Raw genomic sequence first — 25,205 nt, 5'->3', positions numbered from 1 at the left:
CTTCCTCCAACACATATATGCATTGATCCAGTTGTATTTAGAATTCCTTGTTTACATGGTGTTCTCCATCCCCTTGGCTCTTACTTTCCTCCTCTTTCCTATGGTTCTCTGAACTGTGAGGTGAGGGATTTGATGGAGACATCCAATATAGTAGCAAGTATTCTAAGGTCTCTAGCTCTGTGTACAGTTTCTAGGTGTGGTTCTCTGTATTTGTTCTTATCTGCTTCAGGAGGAAACTCTGAGGGTAGCTGAGTGAGACACTAATCTATGAGTAGAGCAGAATGCTGTTAAGAGTCATTTTCTTGCTATGTTCCTTGATCAGAACAGTGTATTTTGTTTTCATGTAGGTCCCTGGACTATCTACTATTAGTTCCTTGGACAGTAAAACAGTGCCAGGGATGGGTTTGATCTCATGGACTGCACTTTAAATCTTTTCAGATATTGAGGGATCATTCCCACCAGCTTTGTGCCTCTATTGCACTAGGGCACCTTTGTTGAAGAATATTCCTTTACAATGTGCGAAGATGTGTCATTGTGATTGGCTTAATAAAGAGCTGAATGGCCAATACCTAGGCAGGAAGAGGTTAGGTGGGACTTCTGGTGACAGAGAGGACTCAGGAGAAGAAGAAAGTTCTTCAACCAGATGCTGAATAAGCAGGATTTGCAAAATGGAGATGAAGTAACAAGCACATGGAAGAACACAGATCAAAAAATATGGGTAAATTTAAGTTATATGAGCTAGTTAGAAACATTTCTTTATTGATTCTCTGCCATTGGTGCTTCCTGTTTTTAAGAATCCTCCTTCTATTTAGGTTTATACCACATTTTAAATTGAGTTGTTTTCTTGATGTGCAGGATTTTTTTTGTTCTTTTTCTTTATATAGTTTAGATATTATCCCTATATTCAATATACGGGTAGCAAAAATCTTTTCCCATTCTGCAGGCTGCCACTTTGTCTGAATGACTGTGTGCTTTGTCATTCATGAGCTTTTCAGTTTCATGTAGTCTTTTATTATTTATGGTTCATAGTGTCTGTGCTATGGCTGTTCTATTCAGAAAGTCCCCTTACTGTGCTAGTAAGTTCAAGACTATTCCCCACTCTCTCTTCTTTCAGAATTTAGTGTGTCTGACTGTACATTGAAGTTTTTAATAATTTTTAGTTGAGTTTCATGAAGGGTAAAAAGTATGACTATATTTGTATTTTTCTACATGCATATATTCATTTTGAACAACACCATTTGTTGAAGAGACCCTATCCTTTTTCATTGTTTATTCCTGACCTCTTTATCAAAAATCAGGTGCCCATAGGTGTGTGAATTTATGGACAGTTCTTCACACACACACACACACACACACACACACACATTGGAGGAAGAAAGACAACCATACAAATTAATTTTGAGGAACATTCAAAGATAGACAATGTTCATTTTCATTAAAGATAATATAATAATCATAAAAATGTTTAATAATTTTTCTATTCACCATGCTAGAGGTTGAATGTGATATAAATTGTTTATTTATTTATTACCAGGTTTATGTTCTTATTTATAGCACTGCTACTCTCTTATTGGCATTTGAAAGAGTGGGATTTGAAAGAGATTCACAAAAAACTAATTATATTTTACTAAATCTTTTACCTATGTTGACTCATTCAGTCTTCTCAAAAAAGGCCATAAGAAAAGTAATACCTTTCCTTAATTTTAAAATTGTGGAAATATGAGTTTTGTCCAAAATCTATAATCATTGATTTTCATTTTACAGAGCTAAATTTCATAATGACAGTGAGCAAAGCATTGCAATTTCTTATGGTTCTCCCCCACCCTCCGTTGTGCAACTCACATTTGCTCTAAAGGAAATATTTAATTGGAATGTTGCAAGAGCACCCCCTCAGGATTCTAGTTAAGAGATTTCTTGAAAATCCATGATGTAATTTGCACAGCTTGTCTTCCACTAAGGAAAACACAGAAGGAAATGTAATAACTTCAGTGTACCTCAGGAGAGGCTGGATCTAAAGGGACCTAGGAAATAATAAATCACCAAGACAACTTCAGAATGAGCTCACTGGAAGCCTAGCTTATTGCTAAGAAGGTAAGTCAGGTGGAGTTTGGGTGCCAATGTAACAGCCAATCTGGCTGTACACACCAGTCTCCCATTAGGAAACTTCCTTGTTGGTGAGACGTGGTATTCAATGAAGTCAAATTCTGTTCTGCCTTTCCTGTCTTCACAGCTTTCCTACGATGAGCATTTTACCTAAATCACTACCATTTAAAACAAAAAGATACAATATTTTATATTCTAGCTGCTGCGGTGGGGAGACAGCAAAGAAAAAGTGGGGCTTCCCACCATGGTTTTACGGCAGTCTATATGATACGGGTATGTTTGGTTTATGTGCGGAGCTGGTTAGAGTTGAGGAAAGGTCAGAGGTGAAACTCCTGTGCTACAGTGTGAGTGTAGCTTGTAGCTCAGTTGCTAATCTCTGGTGAGGAAAAAGGTGCAATGAGCATTGAAAGATGCTTGCTTAAAAGGAACTTTAAAAAGCCCCAGGTGTTCCTCTAACACTAAGCAGCAAATACAGCGGGAAGTATCTGCCTGAGTCATTACTTCCTCCTTTAAAAAAAAAAAATAGCAAATGACTTTTCTCTGGAAAGCATTACTGCTACTTCAGATTCCAAAATTTGTAAAAGGCCAAAGAATCAACATCATTGAGCATTTAGTTTAAAGGGAAATTTAATTTCCCCGACAAATATATTTCAGAAGAGAAATGGGCAAAACAGAAATTGTAGAGATCAGATCAGAAGATGACAAATTAAAGGGAGATATGAATATTGGAAAATGAGTTATGGTTGTTTACGTATTTGTTGTGTATGGTGAACTAATTATAAAAAATAAGCATTTTCCCCTCAACTAACACAGTTTAGTAAACACAAATTTTCTGTTAATAATTTCTGCCAAACAGGTAATTTTTATGTGTTATACATGTGCATATACATATAGAGAGGAAAACAAAGAAAGAGAATTTCTAGAGTTAAAACTGTCTTCCTATAAAATGGCTAAAATAACCTGACTTTTCAATTTTATGGTTATAAAATTAATTTGTATTTGAAATTTGTCCTATTAATTAAATATATATCATATTTCTGATAACTCTGATGAAAAGAAATAACAAAATGTTTAGGTTTTGGAAACCAAAATGTTTATAGACCTTGGGATCTTGCAGATTGCTCAGCAGCTAAAAGTGTCACTGAACTTGATGATCTGAGTTCAATCCCTGGGACTCACATGGTAGAAGAGAACAGATTCTTGTCATTTGTTCTTTTATCTCTGAGATAATGTGTTTCATGGGACATAAACCTGAACACACGTACATGAACAGATAGATAGATAGATAGATAGATAGATAGATAGATAGATAGATAGATAGATAGATAGATAGATGAATGGATATAGGATACATGATAGATACATAACCTGTGAAATGCTTATGTACATTGGAGCAAAAACTTAGTTTGCAGATAGGCATGGAGGAACACACATGCATCCTGAACCAACAGGAGGTTGAGGCATGTGATTCATGAATTTGCTGTAACTTGAGCTGCAAAACAAGTATGAAGCCAAAGATACATTAAAAATAGGTTGTAGATAAATTAGGGGTGAATGAGAAAGCTGGCTTTTGTGTGTGAAAGCAGAGAAAGGTTGGTCTTACAAGAAGACAACAAATGAGAACCACAGATACTGATACATTCTCTTGTGAAGTTTCCAGAAAAAAACTGAGACAAAGGAAGCAATTTGCTTTCTGAAAATTGTTCGTATAGTTATAACACTTATCAAATCTTTGACTTGAACTCTATTTGTCTGGTAGAGACGTAAGTAATCCCAACATGTCACAGACAACACCAAAAGACAGAAGTAAAGTAACTAAAACTATAGCTGAGCCCTGCTTGTCAATCCAGCTAGTGAGAGCGTTCTACAGGCTATGGTTCAGAATCATGACTCACTGTACTTTACAAAACGTTCTGGGGATATTAAAGATGGCGATCTCTGAATGCTGCTCTTAAGACCAAGGGTTTCTGTTAGATTGCGTTGAGCTGTTAAAAAGAAAATAGGTAACTCTGCTGGGTAGGGGCTTCTGTGGGAAAAGCTTGCTGAAAAAAGTTGCAATGAAACATGAAACGTGACTCATTTTTGCATAAAAGCTGTAGTAAAATGTGTCAATGGCTTATGCAGATTTCCTTTAAAAACTGACAGATATGTGGACTGGGAGAAACAGCAATGATGCAGGACAAACTAAGAGAGGAGCTGGAAACAACAAATGAACTATATTTTTAAAAAGTAAGAATTAATTTATATAATCTAGAGTTGTAAATTAAACATTACATAAAATCATGGATTTATGTGTTAGTTGTGTTCTGTTTTCTCAAAATTAAAACTGACAGAGCAAACCATTAAAGTCTGTGCAGCACAGAGGTGACTAGAAACAGGGACTATACTGCACTGTACCCTTTATGTGAACAATATTATCTCCTGCTTTCTTTTTCTTTTCAAATGTAAATCAGGGTCAATAGACAACCTCCATCCCAGCAAAAAAAAAACAAGAAACTTCATCTACTTAAATAAATTCATGTTGAGTGCTAAGGTAGGTTATAAGATAGAAATAGTATTTAATTACAACAGAAAAAGTAACAAATCCAGTCAATTAAAATTGACACATTGTGGAGTTTAAAATGAGAATATTCTTTATTGGCTCATACATTCTAATGCTTGGTCCATAGTTGGTGGAATTGTTTGGAAAAGATTAAGAAGGGAGGTAATGTGTCACTGGGGGTGGGCTTTTAGTTTTCAATAGCTCGAGCCATTCCTACTTAACTTTCTGTTTTATGCTGTGGATAAGATGTAACCTCTCAGCTAATGCTACTCTCATGCCTGCTTGACTGCTGCAAAGTTCCTACTGTGATGGTCAGGAGTTCTAGTCCTCTGGAACTATGAGCCCAAATTAAATTTTTATGTTACCTTGGTCCTGGTGCTTTATTACAGCATAGAACAGAAACTAAGACAACATAAAAGAATTGGAGTTATCTCTCAGGGTTTTCTTTCTTGTTATTATTCTCAGCTTACATAAAAAATGCTCTCTAAACTGTACAGATTGTCATGGGCTATTTACAATGGAATGTTTACTTAAAGCGCATTAGATGTTCAACCAAGTCAAATGTTGTAGTTATGTTTAACTTTTTCAATACACTGGCACTCATTTATGGAGAAAGACACACACACATAATGTATATGTAATTCAGAATAGCTGATTTCATGAACTATCTGAAATATATTTCTTTTTGGGTGATATGCTAAATATATGTTGAGTTATAAATTTGAATAGAATTGTATGTTTTACATTTCTATGTAAAAATCATGTCATCACAATAATTCTTTTTGGGATGTTGAGCAATTATGACTCACTGAAAGCCATAGCCACTATAATGCCAAGTGTGTGGTGGGTTGTCCACACTCCAGATGTTTACTAAGCACATATGTGCAACACTAATTTGAATTGGCAATTATGAAAAAAGGAGACATGAATTTATGATAGATATGTGTTGAGGGACACAGCAAATTTGAAGGGAGAGTGTAGGTGGTATATACATAACTGAGATATACTCTCTCTATATGTGAAATTTTTGAAGAGTAAAATTTTAAAATATGCAACGTTTGCAAATTTCTGATGAAATTTTTCTTAGTTTCTATAGAATAAATTATTTACTCTCCAAATGAAGGAGAAAAAATAAAATGTATAACTATGTAATATATACAATTATATTGACATATTATATGCAAAATTCTCTTGGTATATCTTCTATATGTTTTATCAGGAAAGTATAGAATTAAAATTAGAGACTGTAAATATAATTCTACTTGCATATCATGTATTTTTGTTGTGTTCCTTTTAAATGTTTAAAAACAAATTGACAACAATTTTATGGTCAGTTTCCCCACATATTTTATAGCATTATGTTTTATTTAATGATTATTTCCATTATTTTTAAAAATAAAAAGCAAAGAAATTCTTTAGGAGGTAGTTCTGTATTGAATGACTCCTGTCCTTCAAATTATAATGAAGGACAGTCATTACAGTATGTGTTTGCTGCCAGGGTGACATTTTACAAAGCAGGAACACACGGGCATCCTTTCTCCCAGGACTGACTGGGGCACTAAGAAATTGTGTTTTTATTTTTCCACACTATCTTCCAGAATCAATGGCTGAAGTCAACATCTCTTATGTCACCGTGTTCATCCTCAAGGGGATCACAGACAGGCCAGAGCTTCAAGCCCCATGTTTTGTGATGTTTTTGATAATCTATCTGGTCACGGTCCTAGGCAACCTCGGGTTGATTGTTGTAATCAGGATTGATTCTAGACTCCACACACCCATGTACTTCTTCCTCAGTCACCTGGCCTTTGTTGACCTCTGTTACTCCTCCGCCATCACACCGAAGATGATGGTGAACTTTGTGGTGGAGCAAAACACCATCCCCTTCCATGCTTGTGCTACACAGCTGGGCTGTTTCCTTACCTTCATGATCACGGAGTGCTTTCTTCTGGCCTCTATGGCTTATGATCGCTACGTTGCCATCTGCAGCCCACTGCATTATTCCACACTGATGTCCAAGAGAGTGTGCCTTCAGTTAGTGGCAGTTCCTTATGTGTACAGCTTCCTAGTTGCCCTTTTCCATACAATCATCACCTTTCGCTTGACCTACTGTGGGCCTAATGTAATCAACCACTTCTACTGTGATGATCTCCCGCTCTTAGCTCTCGCCTGCTCAGACACTCACCTGAAAGAAATTCTCATCTTTGCTTTTGCGGGCTTTGATATGATCTGCTCTTCTTCCATAGTTCTCACCTCCTACCTCTTTATCATTGCTGCCATCCTGAGAATCCGCTCTAACCAGGGGCGACGCAAGGCCATTTCCACTTGCGGCTCCCACATGGTGGCTGTTACTATTTTCTATGGCACGCTCATCTTCATGTATCTACAGCCCAAATCAAACCACTCCCTGGACACAGACAAAATGGCTTCAGTGTTTTACACAGTAGTTATCCCCATGTTGAACCCCCTCATCTATAGCCTAAGAAATAAAGAGGTGAAAGAAGCCTCTAAGAAAGCTTTAGATAAAGGATATGAAACCTTAAAAATATTAAAGTTAAGAAAATAATGGCAGCATGCTCTATTATATATGAGTAAAAAAATAAATCAAACTTTCAATTGTAATTCTTTCCCATGCAGTTTAAAATGTTTTTGTTACTTCAACAGACTTAGACATTTTCTGTGATGATCCAACTAGATCATGGGAAATAAATATAATATATCCATTTTCCTGATAGACGGGGTGGACCATAAGTATAATCCCAACACTTAAGAGACAAATGCAAGAAGAACATAATTTTGAAACCAGTCCAGTCAGCATAGTGAGACCAAGAATCAATCCAACCAACCACCACCAACAAAAAATGACACTGCCCCAGTGATTAAAAGTCTGGACAGATAAGCAAAGTCACATGCGCATGTTCAAATTACGCTCTACCCAGTGAACACAGGTGTGTGGTATAAGTAGAGAAGGTGTGCTCTAGTTTAAGGCCAGGATTCTGAACAAGACTGTGAATCCATTCCTGATATTGCAAAAACCCTGCTTTTGATTTCCCAAAATAACACACAGATGGTCTTTCAAAAATGTTTGGACCATGTTCACTAGGAGTCAATGTGTTGCTAAGTGTCAGTTGTCTGAATGTTGTCACATAAGGATTTAATTCATGGGAATTTGGAGAGTTTCCATTTCTTGTGAAGAACAAAACCCGTTTGAGTTTCCCAGAACCAGCCCAATATCAATCAAGTGATGATATTTATTACCATCAAATAAATCTATGAGGTGTGTTGTGTTTATTTACAATCTGTCTAACTTGATAAATTGCCTTGTAAATATCATACAGTAAAGTTCAAGTCTGTATGAGCTACGGTTTTGGTAAAGCTGTAGTTGTGAAAATGGAAAGGTATTGGATTACTTAGGTTAGATCGACACTAGGTTTGTAAATGCAAACAAGGGCATTTCCTTTTCTGACACAGGTTTGCCTGTAGCCCATGCTGATTATGTACTCATTACATAACTGAGGATGACACTGAGTTTCTGATCCTCCTCCGACTACCTCTTGAATGCTGGAATAATAGTCATGCTAACACCCGAACCATCAAAAATACAGAGTGGCAAAGAGAACAGGGATTTCAAAGTGTAGGATCTCATAACACCTCATGCATCATGGTTGGTCAGGTTAACTTGACTGGGGAATGAGGAAATCAAGAAAGGACAGACACACATGCACGCATATTGGAAAAGCTGAGATTGTGTTGACTGTGCTCAATTTGTTGGAGTGATAACAAACATACAGTGACCAGAAACCTTAGCACTTATGTGCAATGGAGCCGAGGGCTTAGCTACTGTTGGTAAGAGATTTCTGCACTGGAGCGGCCTCAGAGGGCATTCATTTTTGAGGAGGAAAGAGCTGTGGTTGTTAATTTCTGCAAACTCTAGCAACATCTGCATACGAACCAGAGGAAGGCTGTGCCAATCTCCTATGGGTCTCAGGATTTGGTGCTTGTTAATCCCTTCACTCAGGATTTTTTGTACTCCTTACATATTCACTCAAAGGTCCCTTTCCTCCTTATACCTCATTGTAAGAATCTGAAGTAACAGCTAAAAAGAACCTGTCTTTTGATATGAAAAAACCACACTGGTAGCAAATGACAGCTAAAGAAGACAATGGTCTGCCTTCTGTGTGGTGACTATTTGTTTAATTTTCTTTCTAATGGGAAATGAACAGTGTAAGAGGAAGCCACTTGTGTGTTCCCAGACATCCAGCCCCAAATTAATCACACAGAAACTGTATTGATTATATCACTGCTTGGCCCATTAGCTCTAGCTTCTTACTGGCTAATTCTTATATCTTTATTTAACCCATTTCTATTAATCTTTTTATCACCACATGGCTGTGGCTTACCGGGTTGCCAGCCCAGCGTCTGTCTCCAGCAGCTTCATGGCTTCCCTGACTCCGCCCATTTCTCTCAGTATACAGATTAGCCTTTCCCACCTAGTTATGTTCTGCCCTTGCCAAAAGACTCACAATGGGTCTTCCAGAAACAGGCTCTTGCATTTACTTCTGAACATATTCAAATCTAGTTTAAGAGGGATCCATATAACACCATACTCTGAGGACAATGTTTTAGATGACTGAGTGTAGCCTGCACTTCGTCTTCAGTTGTGCATACAGATCTGAGGAATTAGTAGAAATAGGATCGATGTTAGGCATCATTGCTTTGTATTGTGTCTGTGTCCTTTCCCCTAAACTTTTAATTGGATTTCTGCTCAGTTCTTCAGAGATTTTAATCATTTAAAACGGGAAGAAAAATGACAATTTATACCAAACCTACCTTGCCCTTCTCCTACCATTAAAATAAGGATAAGAAATTTTTGAAATGTGGATGAACATTGTAATCACTAATTTATCAACCACTACTACTGTCAGCGTCCTGATCTAGACCACAGGAATAGTGTCAAAGCCCAGCCACGTTCTTCATTGGTCAGCTTTTCCTTTCCATTTTATTTAGTTCAGATACAGCACCCTTGCCTGCAGCCATCTTCCTCAGGTATCCAGATCTGAGATAATGATCCAACATTCTCACACTGACCAAGCTGATCAAATGTGCGCATCTCTGGCCCCCAGTACCTGTGCTATTCTCAGTATCACCTAGGCAGTTTACCTAGGAGGTCTCTAGGCAGAATTATCTTCTCTATGACTTCATACTAAAAATAAACTTTATTTCAACTTCATAACATTTGTCTCTGGTTACACTGTGTCTGTTAGAAATCCCTCCCACTCCCTGATTTTGGCCTTCCAGTTAGAATTATGGAAACATTTATATAGACATAGTGGGAAAAACATTATAGCTATTTCAAAATTAATATTCACAATTTTTCAAAATTTCATTCAATTCTTGGTTCTTCCAGCTGTGAGATGTATGTGTATTAGTGAACTATACAAACTATCTTGTATGTATGTAGACTTTAAAAACCACCTGAATTGGCTATGGAAAAAATTAACTGAAGCACCTCTGTAACAAGAACGAGTCTGGCTTGTTGGGGCTTTTTGTCCTGCCAGGTTCCCACAGTTGTTTAGCCCACACCATAACTTACCTAAAATGATTTATCTAGAAGTGACACAGGAAAGAATTCAGTAAGTGTGGTAAGGTATTTTACAATGAAAAGCTGGAAACTAAAGACATCATTTTTTTTTTATTAATCAAATCTTTGCAAAAGATAACATCTTTTTGTTCATGATGATGGATAGTTTATGTAGTTCAAGTAAGGGAACTTCAAACACTTTTTGAAAGTATGTTCATTCATGTACACATGCAAAGACATTTCAAATTCATTAAATATTTAAAAGAATTAAGTGAGGTAATTCCACAATCTTTATTTGATAACACGGTGTGTGTGTGTGTGTGTGTGTGTGTGTGTGTGTGTGTGTGTGTTTGGGTGCAGTGTATGTGAATGTATGTATATTTGTGGGAGTAGAGGTAAACAATGGGTATTATCCTCTATCTCTCTTCACCTTACATATTGAAGTTGTTTTTCTCACTGAATTCAGAGTGTCCTAGCTGGCTACTCAGGCTGGGCAGAAAGCCTGTTTCTGCTCTCTAGGAGTTAGAGTTGAACAGATGCATTGGCATGCTGATTTTCTTTTTTAATGTGAAAGCTGAGGATTTGAACTAAGAATCTTACTCTTGGTTAGTAAGTACGTTATCCTCTGACATGTATCTATCTCTCCATTCCCTTAGCATTTAAGTTAACCTGTACTTCAGTGTTTTCATTTTGTTTATTTTAAAGGGATAAATACCTTTTCCAAATATTTCATAAATAGTTATTACACAACAACCTGAGGCTGGGAAAGATAAATCCTTGATATATTACATAGTAATTAAACAAAAGAGCCAGAAATATTTTAAAAACTCTTACTAATTCTAGATTATTTACATATTAACTTGAAGTATAAGATAAAAAATATTGATTGATTACAATGTAAGCTGAAATGTTCAACATTATTCAGACTTCAAAAAAGACTCTAGTTCCATATACTATATTAATTGACAGAAGATATATACATAAATATGCATAAATATATATATATATAATGTCTACTTACAATTAATTATTAAGATGTTCATTAAGATTAAGACCAATTTTGACAGATAGAAATGTGTGTAGCTCACTAATAAAGCTCTACTACATAATATGCAAAGTTCTGAATTTTACCATGGATGAAAGACACATCCACACATATGTATACACACATGAACACATACACACATATCACATACAAAACACAAAGATACAGACACACACATATATACATACATATACACATATAAATATGCACATACACACATGCATACCCACACATGCATATATGGCATACACACATGCATGCATGCATACATACATACATACATACATACATACATACATGCATCTGTGCCATTCCAGTGGGTCATAGAACTCAGTATGTATGGTGGATCTCTTTCACTCAACATTGTCACTTCAACTAAGGCAAAATTAAATGTCTTCTGGCTATTCTCCAGTGTTTCTCGGATTAATGGGTGGGCAAAGACAATTTATCAGTAATTCTCTTCAAGGCACTTTTGACTTCCTGGTTCCTCAAGCTGTAGATCAGTGGGTTTAACATAGGAATCACTACCACATAAAACACAGAAGCAAATTTATCTGTGTTCAGAGAGTGACTTGACTTGGGCTGCAGGTACATAAAAATGATTGTCCCGTAAAATATGGTGATTGAGGTCAGGTGGGACGCACAGGTAGAAAAGGCTTTTCTTCTTCCATCAGCAGAACGAATCCTCAGGATGGCAAAGACAATGAGGACATAAGAAACGACCACAATCACCAGAGAGCAAAGGGTGTTGAAGCCAGCAATGACTAGCAACATCAGCTCCTTGACATGAGTGTCAGAACAGGCCAGAGCAACCAAGGGAACATCATCACAGTAGAAGTGGTTGACCACATTGGAGCCACAGAAAGACAAGCGGAAGGTAGCCACAGCCTGTGCAAGCCCAACAGTGAATCCATAGATGTAGGTGCTGGTGATCATCTGGAGACAGAGCTTCCTTGGCATGAGGACTGCATAGAGGAGAAGATTCCAGATGGCCACGTACCGATCGTAGGCCATGATTGACAGCAAGTACATCTCACAAACAACAAATGTGATGAAACAGCACACCTGGGTGGCACATGCATAGAAGGTTATACTTCTGACTTCTCGAAGAAAATTTACAAATGTGTTTGGAGTAACTGAGGATGTATAACAGAAATCAACGAAAGCCAAGTGGCTAAGGAAAAAGTACATGGGGGTGTGAAGCTGAGGACTGACTTGGATTAATGCAATCATTCCTAGATTTCCGATGACACTAACTAAGTAGATTAAGAGAAATACAGCAAACAGGATGACTTGAAGGTCTGGGTCATCTGTCAGTCCCACCAGGATGAACTCAGACACAGCAGAACTGTTGCCTTCAGCCCTAGACTGTACACATTTTCCTGTGAAAGGCACCTTCAAGCCTGTCTTCCTTTGGCTATAATCACATAGAAACCAATAGTTAATTCTGATTCACTGATCTTACATTGAACACATTTTGAGGGATATCTTTAAATTGAGTTAGCTTTTACAGAAAATCATTTCTCCAGTTTATAAATTCCAAGTGTAAATCTATAGGGATTTTTTATAGATAGAAAGATGGTCTATCATATTAAAAATATCTGCAGAAGTCTCCACATATTGTAACTATAGGAACTGAAACCTTTTTTTACACTGTTCTGTCACATCCTTGCTAATTTCTGAACTCTAATCATTAACCATGCCAATTCTCACATTCCTTAGTATTTTCACTGGTATTCAGTGAATCATGTATACTTTGAATGTGATATTAACAATCTCCTATATATTTTTAATCCCAGGATTGAAGTTTGGATTTTCCTTTAAAATTGCTTCCTTTCAGACTAGTTCTTTGCCTAGATTACTCTTTACATTTATCAGATTTTGCAGTAGGCTAAAATAATGTTTTTTTGAGAATGGAATTATTATTCCACATCAATTATTTTATTATGTATAGATTCTTTATATCTAACTCTTGTTTGAGTTTTCACTTACCTCATTCTAGGTCAATTATGCTTCTATAAATCTATCATTTGTAGCCACACACACACACACACACACACACAAGTGTTCTTGTTTAAAAAGAGCTCTTGATAACTTCACCTGAGCAACCTCATCACCACTCAGTCTGACCTTCCTTTCTCCACAGCTCCTTCTTAAAATGTGTTATCTGAAAGATAATCAAATGATAAATGTTCAAAATTAAAATATTAATTTATGAATACTTGACGTTTCATCTTTTACTTCAGTTACAATAGTGTATTTTTATTCTTTTGTGCATATTCATACTTTGAACCCCATTATTAATTTCAGTTTAAGTACATGATTAATTACTGCAAGTACTCTTTCCAGTATCTAAATCTGTCTTGTTTTCATTTCTTGAAGAGTTTCAAATTCAGATGTTTGTCAGATATTTGCAGTATGGTGTAGGTCATGGCACAAGGGACAGCTTGAGTGCTGAGACAGAGGATGCTGCCTGACAAGATTCCAGAGAAACTTTGCCAAAGAGATTCAGTTTTAGGTATGCTAATTTTTGCTTTCACTTCTAGGATCAGTTTGAATAAGGGGGAGTTATCTGCTTATGTAGCCTCTGGGAAATATGTTAATGTTCCCAAGAGAAAATGTTGAAGACAGGGGATTGCAGCCTGAAAGGAGAGTCACAGTAGAAAGAGGACTTTTTGTGCACCAAGGACTGTGGTACCAGTAGGTTAGACTTGGGGAAATTTCTTGCTTAGTTCTGGAAACAAGATGTCACAAGTGTATTCATTGCCCTAACATGTGCCTATTCAGAGGAATTAGGAATAATGATGGGAAAAGAATGAGATACCAGAATTTTCTTTTTTGGGTGTGAATGAAAAGAATAAGCCCAAACTATAAAACTCAAGAACAGAAATATGGTATAAAACACTAGTAAAATGTACATTATCAGTTATTTTTGTAAAGCCTGCATTTTAGAAAACATCAAGTGATTCTACACATAACTTGGCTAAGATAAAGATAAATTTGGACTGTATAACATATTGTAAACCTATGAGTAGCCAGCCTTCACAAGGAAATAAAATCAGAAGTTCCTGTGCTTGGCAGACCTGGCAAAACTTTTAACTTCTTGATTTGACAGATGCTGTCAGAAGATGTTTCGGATAAGGCTGTTGGTTTTGTAATTTGAGTTTTTTCCCTTGATATTTAATGAGGAAGTGAAAAAGAGATCCAGGTCTCCCACCCGTCAGACTCCACATCTCCTCTTTGGGACCTAAAACTTACTGAAGTTGGACTTCTGCAGAACTGTTCATGGTTTGACATTTTTTTTTTGAACTAGCAATAATGTTGTTGAACATTTCCCAAAAGTGATCTGCTCTAAACTTTTTGCCTTCAAAATTAGTCATTGTTGGCTTCCAGTTTCTCAGTAGTTCGGATCATTTCTAACACGAGGAAAGACAGACACTTCCATCTTTTTGTCTTACTGTCAGACATTCCGCGCACTATTTACTTTCCCCTGAATTTTTTCCACTTTCATGTGTGGGAAAGATGAGTCTACTTAAGCAAAATTTAGACACCTATACTTTATTCCTGCACATGTCCCTGTAAATATTTTGCTCCTATTATAATTATTCTAGTTTTTGAGTTATCTTAAACTATGCACAAAGCTTCCCCAGTGTTCCCCGGCACACATCTTTTCTATTTTACCCTCACCAGCAAGGTTCTTTACTCTTCTAGTCCCAGTTTTCCAGAAAAAGCCAATGTAGCTCAAATGTACATATCTCATATACAGGTGTATGTTGTATCCATTATTTTTCTTGTGCACTACACAAAGAAAACTAGCTCTCTTTCCCATTCTTTTTTTTTCTTCATTTTACTCATTCTGGCATAACAGTTTATGGAATCGTACATTAAAGGTGTATTTTTCTTCTTTAGTTTTCTCCCTTTGAAAACACTCTAATAACCAACCCCAAATCTAATCAAGTTGACAACAGAAATAATTCACCACATATCTCTGTTTATTATAATCTGACATTTGCTCTTAGCAGTTCAAACAATTGTTCTCTCCAAGTTCATCAACACCCTTTTTCTTCCCAACTGCAATGTGCTTTCTTCTTGGAAGCTCATCAGAAGCATTAGGTCATTGGTATTACTTTCACAATGAAACAATGGCTATTTTTGCTGTTCTTCACTTAAATCTCTGCATTTTCAGTTCTTTCTCTTCATCTTTGGTAGGTCAGATGCCTTTTCTTATGCTTAAATTAATGCCCTTACCTTCATATAACCAATTTATATCACATGAGTACATTCTTCTTAGATATTATCTTCTACCACTAGGGAACAGCTGTGACTCTTTCCTTGATGAAGCAAAAGCATAGATTTCTAGGCTAAATGCCTGTTCCAACTCTAGGCACGTAATATCCAATTGGCTGCATATAATTTTCAATTTTCATGTTCCACAGGTACTTCAATTTAATATATAAAGTCAAAGCCAAGCATTTGGCTCAAAATAGCCCTACCCCAATAATTTACACTGGAATACACACATAGATAATTCTGCCAAGCTTGGTGTGTAACTCTGAAATATATCTCACTTCTACTGAGAAAATTAAATAGTTAAATGTGACCCATTATCTAACACGCAACAAGCAGTCAGTAGAAACACTAAACAAATTGTTGGACTTTTTAAACGAATGAATAACATGTTTTTTTCCTCCAAACTCCCTTTGCCTATTTATCTACCATGGTTTATAAATATCTTAATTTATAAATAATATTTTTGAAAAATCCCCAATAAGTAAGTTTGATATACCTTCAGGCAACTTGCTTGTATGCTACCAGTTCTTAATTTTACTGGATATTTGAATGCATTTCATGTATGTCTTGGCACTATCCAGTGTTTTCCATGAATGACATAATTCTTAATAAATATAGCTAGAAATATAGTGCTGTGCCATAAACATGAGTAATTACGCTATGGTTGATCTGTTGGGACCTAATTTTTAAAATGGGAAGAATAACATATTAATTGATTGATCAGTATACTGATCCCAAGTGTAAACAATAATACTAGTTTTCTTTAACGTATGAGAAATAACACATAAAATGCGTTTTAATTAGTTTATTATGAATTTTATTTTTTTTACAGGTTTTATTAAAGGTTATACAGTCCCAAGCAGTAAGCCCTAAACACATTTACAGTACCACATGGACTCAGTAATGTAATGAACATGGAACAATAATAATAAAAGAAGAGACCGTGGAGTTGAAGGGAATGGGAGCAGTTGGCAAATGGAGAGTGGAAGGGAGGAGATGGTGAAAATGTAGTATTTCTGCGTGAAATCTTCAAAATAATTTGAAAACATAGTGACTTTTAATAATAGTTCTTGTTACACAGGAAAGTTACATAAATTTAGCCGCTATATATTTTCCAAGGTTATGAAATGGCCGTACATTTTATCAACGATGAAATTCTACATTTGGAAGTCAACAATCTGCTGACAAGGAAGCAGCACTGAGCCATACGGTTTTATAGCTCTGGAGGCCCATGTTCTAGGAAACAGTTTCCTTAAAATTTTGTTCAAGGGGAAAAATCATCTTAAACTGACATGTTTCTATTTTTAAGTACACCAAAAAGTAGATATATGAGAACTGAGTAAAATTTGGCAATCTGTATATTCAAACTGTCTATCTAGGTATAGAGTAAAAGATCCATAAGAATATATACAAGAAAAATGCAACGGGAAACCTATTAATTTTACCTAAAAGGCATAACACTTAATTTTACTGAATGTGAATATTTCAACCTTGAATTATCATCCTCCTAATTCTTCATCACATCATTGTTCTTATGAGAATAGAGAATAACTCTAAAATGTCTTTAATTATTGCTTCTGAAAACTCCTTGTTGTGGAATAATCATTTTGTAGACTGAAGATATTTCACTCTGGTTGGTTTAATAAAAAACTGAATGGCGAATAGCAAGGCAGGATTTCCGGGAAGAGAGGACAATGGGAAGAAGAGGAAACACGAGGAGATGCGGAGCAAACAGGATGGGAAGTCTTGAGATGAGGTAATAAAGTCACGAGGCATAAAGTAAATTAATAGAAAAGGGTTAATTTAGATTATAAGAGTTAATTAGAAACAAGCCTAAGATAAGACATAACTTTCATAATATAATTCTGAGATTCTGTTTTTTTTTTAAATGAGCTAACAATCCAAAGAAAAATCTGTCTACAACTCCTGTGTTTTCATTGTTATTTGTAATAAATTTGACCTGCCATAATGATACATTTTCCAAGATAACTCCAACAAATTTAATCCAGTTGGAAATATGCCTGAATAAACATGGCAATTTTGGGATTAAACATCATTAAACACATTAAACAATTGTGGGAAATTAAACATTTCATACAAATGACTAAGCACATACAAATGATTAAGTTGCTTATGAGGTAAGAATGAGATAATTAATGGGACTTCGCACTTCCATTTTGTGCATATTAATATTTAGAATATCAATATCAAAACATACTCACTGAACTGAAATAATTCACAGGAAAAAGATACAGATTACCACACTTTATTAAGCCATTTAAGAGTGTATTGAGTTCTCCAGTCTGCTGACTAAGAGCTCCTGCCTGGGGAAGATTCTTGGTGGCAAGACAAAGGAGAACAGGAGTTCTCAGTCAAATAGGATAATTTCACATCGTACCTGGTGCCAGACAAGGGGTTTTATAATGTAACCTTTGATCTTGCAAAAAGTCACATACGCCTCTAGAGAAACCGAACTATTTTTACATATCAGGATCCTTTCTCATCATGAAAGGATATCTCTTTGGTGTAAAACACCTTTTTAAGAGGAGACACTGTTGGGTTTACTCTCAACTGTGGTTTCCAGGGGGAAGAGTTAGGAGATTAGGACAACTTGAACTTTCTCAAGCTGTTCCAAAATAATGAGCTAAAGTAAAAGAATCCCTGCTGCAGCTATATGCTAAATAAGAAAACCATACACCAATCTCGATAGGCCCACGATGTGCAGTCAATACTTTCACAATCATTGAATCAGGCCAAGAGGTATTATGGCTTTTTAAGATGAGAAAATGGGGTATAGATATATGAAATCATGATACGTCAAAACAATTACTGACCATGGCAAAATTGCTAGGTAAATTGTTCAGAGTCTAGCTCATAATAGGATAGTGAATTTCAAAGGGATGAGACACTCAAGTGGTCCAATCTGGTTCAAGGTTGGTCACCAAATATTTGAAGTTAAGAGTACTCTGTTGAATTTTTCTCAGGAGAGTAAGGATAAAATGGAGAGTTGTGGAATACTATCTTCAAATGAATAAATATAATTCTTATCATTATATTGTAAAATTATTACTATATAGTTATCTTGCAATTTTGAACTATAGGAACTATTTATTTTATGCAGAAAACTGAAGTTATTCATTATCACAGAGGCTCAATACAACTTCAACTTTCCAATTTTATCTTATAATATTGGAAATTTTAGGCTAAATGTTCTCTCTTTATGTTCATTCTTAAAAATAAAATTGGATGCTACAAAATTCGTGAAATCCCTATCATATGTCACTGAGAATGACCCAGGAAAGACTATAGAGATACATGTGATATGTGCATCACATGTGTCATCATATATGTGGGGCCCATGTCTTTTTCTAGCACTGTGACTGTAAATGACATACAATCGGAAGGCATCTGATCTTTCTTTCTTTGTATATTTTATTGAGATTTGGAACTATACATTTTCCTAGTGTTTCTTAAACTATTTGATAGCTAAAGATAACTTTTCTATAATTCGCTTCAGAGAATTTTTGACCTCCTGATTCCTTAAGCTGTAGATCAGTGGGTTTAGCATGGGAATCACTACCACATAAAACACAGAAGCAAATTTATCTGTGTTCAGAGAGTGACTTGACTTGGGCTGCAGATACATAAAACTAACTGTCCCGTAAAATACGGTGATCGAGGTCAGGTGGGACGCACAGGTAGAAAAGGCTTTCCTTCTTCCATCAGCAGAACGAATCCTCAGGATGGCAAAGACAATGAGGACATAAGAAACGACCACAATCACCAGAGAGCAAAGGGTGTTGAAGCCAGCAATGACTAGCAACATCAGCTCCTTGACATGAGTGTCAGAACAGGCCAGAGCAACCAAGGGAACATCATCACAGTAGAAGTGGTTGACCACATTGGAGCCACAGAAAGACAAGCGGAAGGTAGCCACTGCCTGTGCAAGCCCAACAGTGAATCCATAGATGTAGGTGCTGGTGATCATCTGGAGACAGAGCTTCCTTGGCATGAGGACTGCATAGAGGAGAGGATTCCAGATGGCCACGTACCGATCGTAGGCCATGATTGACAGCAAGTACAGTTCACAAACTACAAATGTGACAAAACAGCACAATTGTGTGGCACATGCATAGAAGGTTATGCTTTTAATGTCACGTAGAAAATTTAGCAGAGTGTTTGGGGTGACAGAGGAGGTAAAACAAAAATCAATAAAAGCCAGATGGGTAAGGAAAAAATACATGGGGGTGTGAAGCTGAGGACTCACTTGAATTAATACAATCAATCCAATATTACCCACAACACTAGTTAAGTATATGATTAGAAACACAGCAAAAAGGCTGATGCGAAGATCTGGGTCATCTGTCAGCCCCACAAGGAGGAAATCAGACACTTCTGAGTGGTTGGTCTCAACCATTGTAGGCGGATGCTACCTGTAATAAAAGTCCTCAGAACACACAATGTCAATATAAAGGCAGAATGTGATTTTGACTGTGTTTGCATTGGACAGTTGTAAGAATACCTTCATATGGTTTCAGACTTGGAATCAAGTTTCAAAGTGGCACAGGCCACAGGTAGATTCATCAAATCATGAGACTCAGTGGAGTTTTTTTTTTTTTTTTTTTTTTTTTTTTTTTTTTTGTTTTTCGAGACAGGGTTTCTCTGTGGTTTTGGAGGCTGTCCTGGAACTAGCTCTTGTAGACTAGGCTGGTCTCGAACTCACAGAGATCTGCCTGCCTCTGCCTCCCGAGTGCTGGGGCTCTGTGGAGATTTTTAAAAACAGATTTTTTTTTTTTAGAATTTTCAGGAATTGAATAATTAAACACACACATATTCTAATGAAGAGAGAGGCAGAAGGGGTAAGAAGGATAGAAAGAAAGAGAGAATAAAATGTTAAGAGTTATTTGAAATGATGACAAACAAATATTGTAATTATGGAAAGATTTATAGAAAAATATTGTAATAATTTAAAATTTTAATCATCTGGTATAATGAATTTTAAAGTTGACTTCAAGAGGTGAACATGTTCAAGACCATCAGCAAAATTTTGGATACACATCATCTCTACACATCACAGTCAGAAGATTTTAATTTTTCACCTTGTTCTTTTATAAATCCATGACCACTATCATCTTTCAGTTCAGGTGTAATGCTTGTAAATTAAGTATAAAAAGGAAATAATAAAATGTGTTGCTTTGCTTAAAAAGCTTAAGGTTTAGTCATGTTAGAAGCTAACATTTTTTTTTAAATTAGAGAGAGACAGATTTTATAGATAATCATGACATATTGCTCCTAGTACAGATTTTTCTCCTAGTCATACAGATTTTTCTCCTAACGACAAGTTCCACAAAACCACCTACATTCACATGGGTTCTTTCTTTTTATTTTAATTCACCATGGATAAAGTGCGAGGCATGAGTAGTTTTCTACTTTTAATACTTAAAATTATGTTTTGTTTCTATATTCCTTTATGTCTTATATTTACTTCCTTTAGTGAATTATTCAGTCCTCATCACCTAGAACAAGAAACATAAAAAGCCCTCACATGTTCTCTGGCTTCTTTACAGTCTTTGCCCATTACACCTGCTTTTCTCTGTGTTCTTTAGTTACAGATACTCTGGCAAATTTTCTGGAGCTCAGTTCATTTTTTATCTCCTTTCACTAGCCTACTAAAATGTCATCTTTGTCTCTCTTGCTATATATTTATTTTATGCTCACAATCATTCTTCTCATATCTGATGAAATTTTCTTATTTGACTCTGATGAAACATGAGGCAATTACCATTTCTTTTCAGGGGCAGAAGCATCATATTTTTGTTTGCACAAAAATTTGTGGATTTTCCTTCATTCTTTAACTTCTACATTCTGTGGTAGCTGTCCTTCATTTGCCTATGTTAAAATCAGTGCCCTTACGTTAATGAACTCCTATTACTCAAGCACATTAATGACTGTTTTCAACTAAACTAAGACAAATTTCTTCTCTGAAATCTGGACACTCATAAATAATGGTCTCTCACACCATGTCAATCAAATATTTTATAAGCTAGCAAAGGTAACATAGTCAAAGAAGTCCCATCAATTATAACAACCCTTGGCTTTATTCACTCACAAAGGAATATTTCCATTCTAACTCAGTGAAGGATGCAACCATCCATACAATCTTCTTTATGACCAAGTGATTGGTTTATTTTATATAATCACCTAACTTTCACCAAAAAGCATATCTCTTTCTAACATCTATCATTTTCTTCTTTTAGACACAAATACCATTTTAGGATAATCACTGTTACATTGGCTTCCAGTTTGCGTCTCTCTGTGAGTTTGGTCCTTTCCATGTACTTTCTAACATGTGAGTCTTAGCTTGAACTAAACCTAAAATTTACAAACATTATTAAAAGTTTCTATTAGCAACCCTTTTTATAAATTAATTTCAGTAGTTATAATATGTTTAGTTCAATGCATACCTATCAAACTCCCAATAGTTTGTCCTATGAGCTATATTTTAGCATTGTTGAACAACCCTGTTACTACTTCAGTTATTTGTTTTTCATTCCATCCCACTTATTGCTTTTGCATAATCCACAGCAAGCCCAAAGAAGTCTAGTGTACCTTGAAACAACTGTGTGGAAGCCAGCACCACTTAGCATTGGTTTCATATTTGATTATATTTTGTATGATCTCTTGATCTCTCTAGAATATTATTCCTGAATTGCATCATTTAAATGATTTCTGAACTAGAAATATAATGACAGATTGCAACTGAAACAATTATATTATGGTTGGTCTTTGGGGATGCAATTTGCTTAATAGGCAACCATAAGGACTTGAATGAAAACCACTAAGAAGAGAAAAGACAGTAAATATCATTCAGATATGTGGGTAATAAATAAAGGAAACAGACAAGCAAAAAACCAATGTTGAGTTGCAATGTGCTTTTAGAGAGTTTAAATATAGTTTATAACACTTGAGAAATTTGAGAGCTACCTTTGCATTTATTATTTCCAGTAAATAACATGACCCACTAAGAATTTGTAGGTCAGTTATTGTATAATCATTCCAATAGTAATGTTTCATATTATTTATTTACTTATATTTTCAAACAAATCTTTACTATGCAGCTCAGAATGAGTCTTTCTTCACCCTCCTAAGTATTGTGATTAGAGGTATCTGTAGTCATTCTTAATTTAAAGTTTGGTTCCTTTTCCCAAATCACAAATATTCTTTCACAGTTTCTTCCTGAAGTTGAATTTATTTTTAAGATTTATTTTATTTTATGGAAATGGATATTTTGCATGCATGCATGTATATCTGTGCACAAAGTGCATGCAATGACCATTGAGGCTAAAAGGGGCCTGGAGTTGGGGTTACAGAGAGTTCTGAGCCACTATAGTGAAACTTATTTGGGCCACCACCTCCTGAATAATGACATGGAGATTTTTTATTAATTATGAAAGCTTGACCTTAGTGTAGACTTTTTCCCAATTAGCTGTTAAAACTTAACCTATTTATATTAATCTACATCTGCCTGCTGGCTTATTACCTACCCTCCATACTGTATGTCAGACTTACACATTTCTCACAGATAAATTGCACCTCTCTTTTTTTCAAAGTACCTGTCTCTGCCTGGAAATCCTGCCTATCCTCTTCTACCTAGCAATTGTCTACTCAGCTATTTATTAAACCAATCAAAATGTGTCTTGGTAGAAACACATCTGCATAGTGTACAAAAAATTATCCCACAGCATTTCCCCCCTTTAGTCTAAATAAAAAGGAAAGAATTTAACCACCAAATTAAAACTATATGCAATAAGAACTATTATCAGGTAAGATTTACATTAACAATGTCCAGTCCATTTATATTTGTCAAATTTGGAGAAGGTACTGTTCTTTACTGTAAGTTTGTTTGCTATAAATGACTGTTGACCTGCATTTTTTAGTTATCCTAAACAGCTTGTAATAATGCTTTCATGATCTAGAATTTTACACTACATTATTAAAGGAGCTACATAGCTACAATACCTAAGAGTAGAAACATGTACGCAGTATGTTATAACAAAATAACCTTAAATTTGTCTTATTATACAAATATTATACTAATGTAAAACCTTTGAGAAGAGCAGCTGTGTTGTAGTAGATTCAGTAATCTACCTTTTTATCCTATCATTCCTATATTCCTCCTGCCCTTTTCCCACTAGATAAGAGAGAAAGAAGGATAGGGGACATCAAAAGAATGAATAAAAGCAAAACGAAAGAAATCCCTTAATCCAACCTTATTTTAGTTTCTTCCCTGACGATGACCAATAACAAATTGCATTCAACCATATAAACAATGACTAATATCCGTAACCCACCAAATGACCCAAAACCACCTCTTGGGAATAAGGGCATCATGTTTATAAAATTACTTCCTGCCATCTGGGGGGATGTCAGTATCTTTAGGAGACCCTGAGAAAATTGGTAAAATGGTCAGTTCCTGGAAAAGCTAATGGTATCATTTGTTGTTTAGTCTCTGTGTGATGGGAAGGTGCGGGGCTTATCTGAAGTCCTGGGTAGACAGTCTGTCATACTTAACTGCTTTGAAGTTGTCCTTGATGCAGATTTAGAGGAATGTTTCACAGAGGCATTCTGAAAGATTGGGGCACCAAATGTTGTTTTTATGTCTGCTCGGCTGCCACATCTGAAGCTACTGATATTTTAACTAGTCTGTGTGCTGTGGCTTGCAGTCAGCACCCCACAGATCAGACTGTGGTCAAGATTTCTGTCCCACTGGTCTTGGCTCTGCTGCCAAATATTGTTTTCATCTAAGGTCTATTTGGCCATAAAGACTCAGGAGTCGATCCGTGATTCTGTGAAGCAACCAGCAGACTTTCCTTTATGGCTGGAGATGCAACAAGAGAGATTCTGTTCTCACAATCTCAAACAAAAAAAGTGTGATTTGCTAGACCCCTCCATACTTCTTTCTGTGTCTACCTATCTGTATTGTTGTGTCCTCTGTACTTTCTATGGCTAATTCTTGTCAACTATTCACTGGCTCTGCCCCCTTATCTGAGGTTAACTTTATTAACATAGTCTAAGAGTTTCACAGTATGATCAAATATCCTGCAAAAAGCCACTTTGAGGATATATATTTCTCTGCTCCCGTGTCCACCCTTCCTTTATCCCAACCATCCCATTCCCCCAAGCTCTCCCCATTCTCCCCTTCTCACATTTCTCACCCCATTTCCCCTTAGCCCCATGCCACCTCACCCCCAAGTTCCCAGGTTTTGCTCTGCAATCTTGTCTACTTCCCATATCCAGGCGCATGACTTTATGTTTTTCTTTGGGTTCACCTTCTTATTTAGCTTCTATAGGATCACAAATTATATGCTCAATGTCCTTTATTTATGGCTAGAAACCAATTATGAGTGAGTACATCCCATGTTCATGTTTTTGTGTCTGAGATACCTCACTCAGGATAGTGTTTTCTATTTCCATCCATTTGCATGCAAAATTCGAGAAGTCATTGTTTTTTACCGCAGCGTAGTACACTAATATGTATATAATCCACACTTTCTTTATCCATTCTTCCATTGAAGGGCATCTAGGTTGTTTCCAGGTTCTGGCTATTACAAATAATGCTGCTATGAACATAGTTGAACAAATGCTTT

The 25,205-nt window shown here is 36.0% G+C and overlaps 3 protein-coding genes across 3 annotated transcripts; 1 reads left to right on the top strand and 2 right to left on the bottom strand.

Annotated features, from left to right (window-relative positions):
• Nucleotides 1-6,248: 6,248 nt before the first annotated feature.
• LOC101999732 (olfactory receptor 1038) lies at nt 6,249-7,208 on the top strand. The gene has a single exon (XM_005363314.2). The coding sequence runs from the start codon at nt 6,249-6,251 to the stop codon at nt 7,206-7,208; it is 960 nt and encodes a 319-aa protein (XP_005363371.1).
• A 3,577-nt stretch (nt 7,209-10,785) lies between these two features.
• Nucleotides 10,786-13,265, bottom strand: LOC101980554 (olfactory receptor 5AL1-like). Its single transcript, XM_005363487.2, has 3 exons — nt 13,261-13,265; nt 11,718-12,685; nt 10,786-10,832 (listed from the first exon to the last, which is right to left on the bottom strand). The coding sequence occupies exons 1-3, from the start codon at nt 13,263-13,265 to the stop codon at nt 10,786-10,788; spliced, it is 1,020 nt and encodes a 339-aa protein (XP_005363544.2).
• A 5,768-nt stretch (nt 13,266-19,033) lies between these two features.
• Nucleotides 19,034-19,975, bottom strand: LOC101999464 (olfactory receptor 5AL1-like). The gene has a single exon (XM_005363313.2). The coding sequence runs from the start codon at nt 19,973-19,975 to the stop codon at nt 19,034-19,036; it is 942 nt and encodes a 313-aa protein (XP_005363370.1).
• Between the last annotated feature and the right edge of the window lie 5,230 nt (nt 19,976-25,205).

The sequence above is a fragment of the Microtus ochrogaster genome, linkage group LG9, assembly GCF_000317375.1.
Source record: "Microtus ochrogaster isolate Prairie Vole_2 linkage group LG9, MicOch1.0, whole genome shotgun sequence".
NCBI lineage: Eukaryota > Metazoa > Chordata > Mammalia > Rodentia > Cricetidae > Microtus > Microtus ochrogaster.
The sequence above is the reverse complement of the archived record's forward strand: the minus strand, read 5'-3'. Positions and strand labels throughout refer to the sequence as shown.

Bases quoted from the DNA above. Each gene is read 5' to 3' on its own strand.
- LOC101999464 (XM_005363313.2), bottom strand. From the start codon at position 19,975: ATGGTTGAGACCAACCACTCAGAAGTGTCTGATTTCCTCCTTGTGGGG.
- LOC101980554 (XM_005363487.2), bottom strand. The intron at 10,833-11,717 runs ATAAATTGTCTT...TAACGTACTTAC, and splicing joins TGCCTTGAAGAGAATTACTG to TAACCAAGAGTAAGATTCTT.
- LOC101999732 (XM_005363314.2), top strand. From the start codon at position 6,249: ATGGCTGAAGTCAACATCTCTTATGTCACCGTGTTCATCCTCAAGGGG.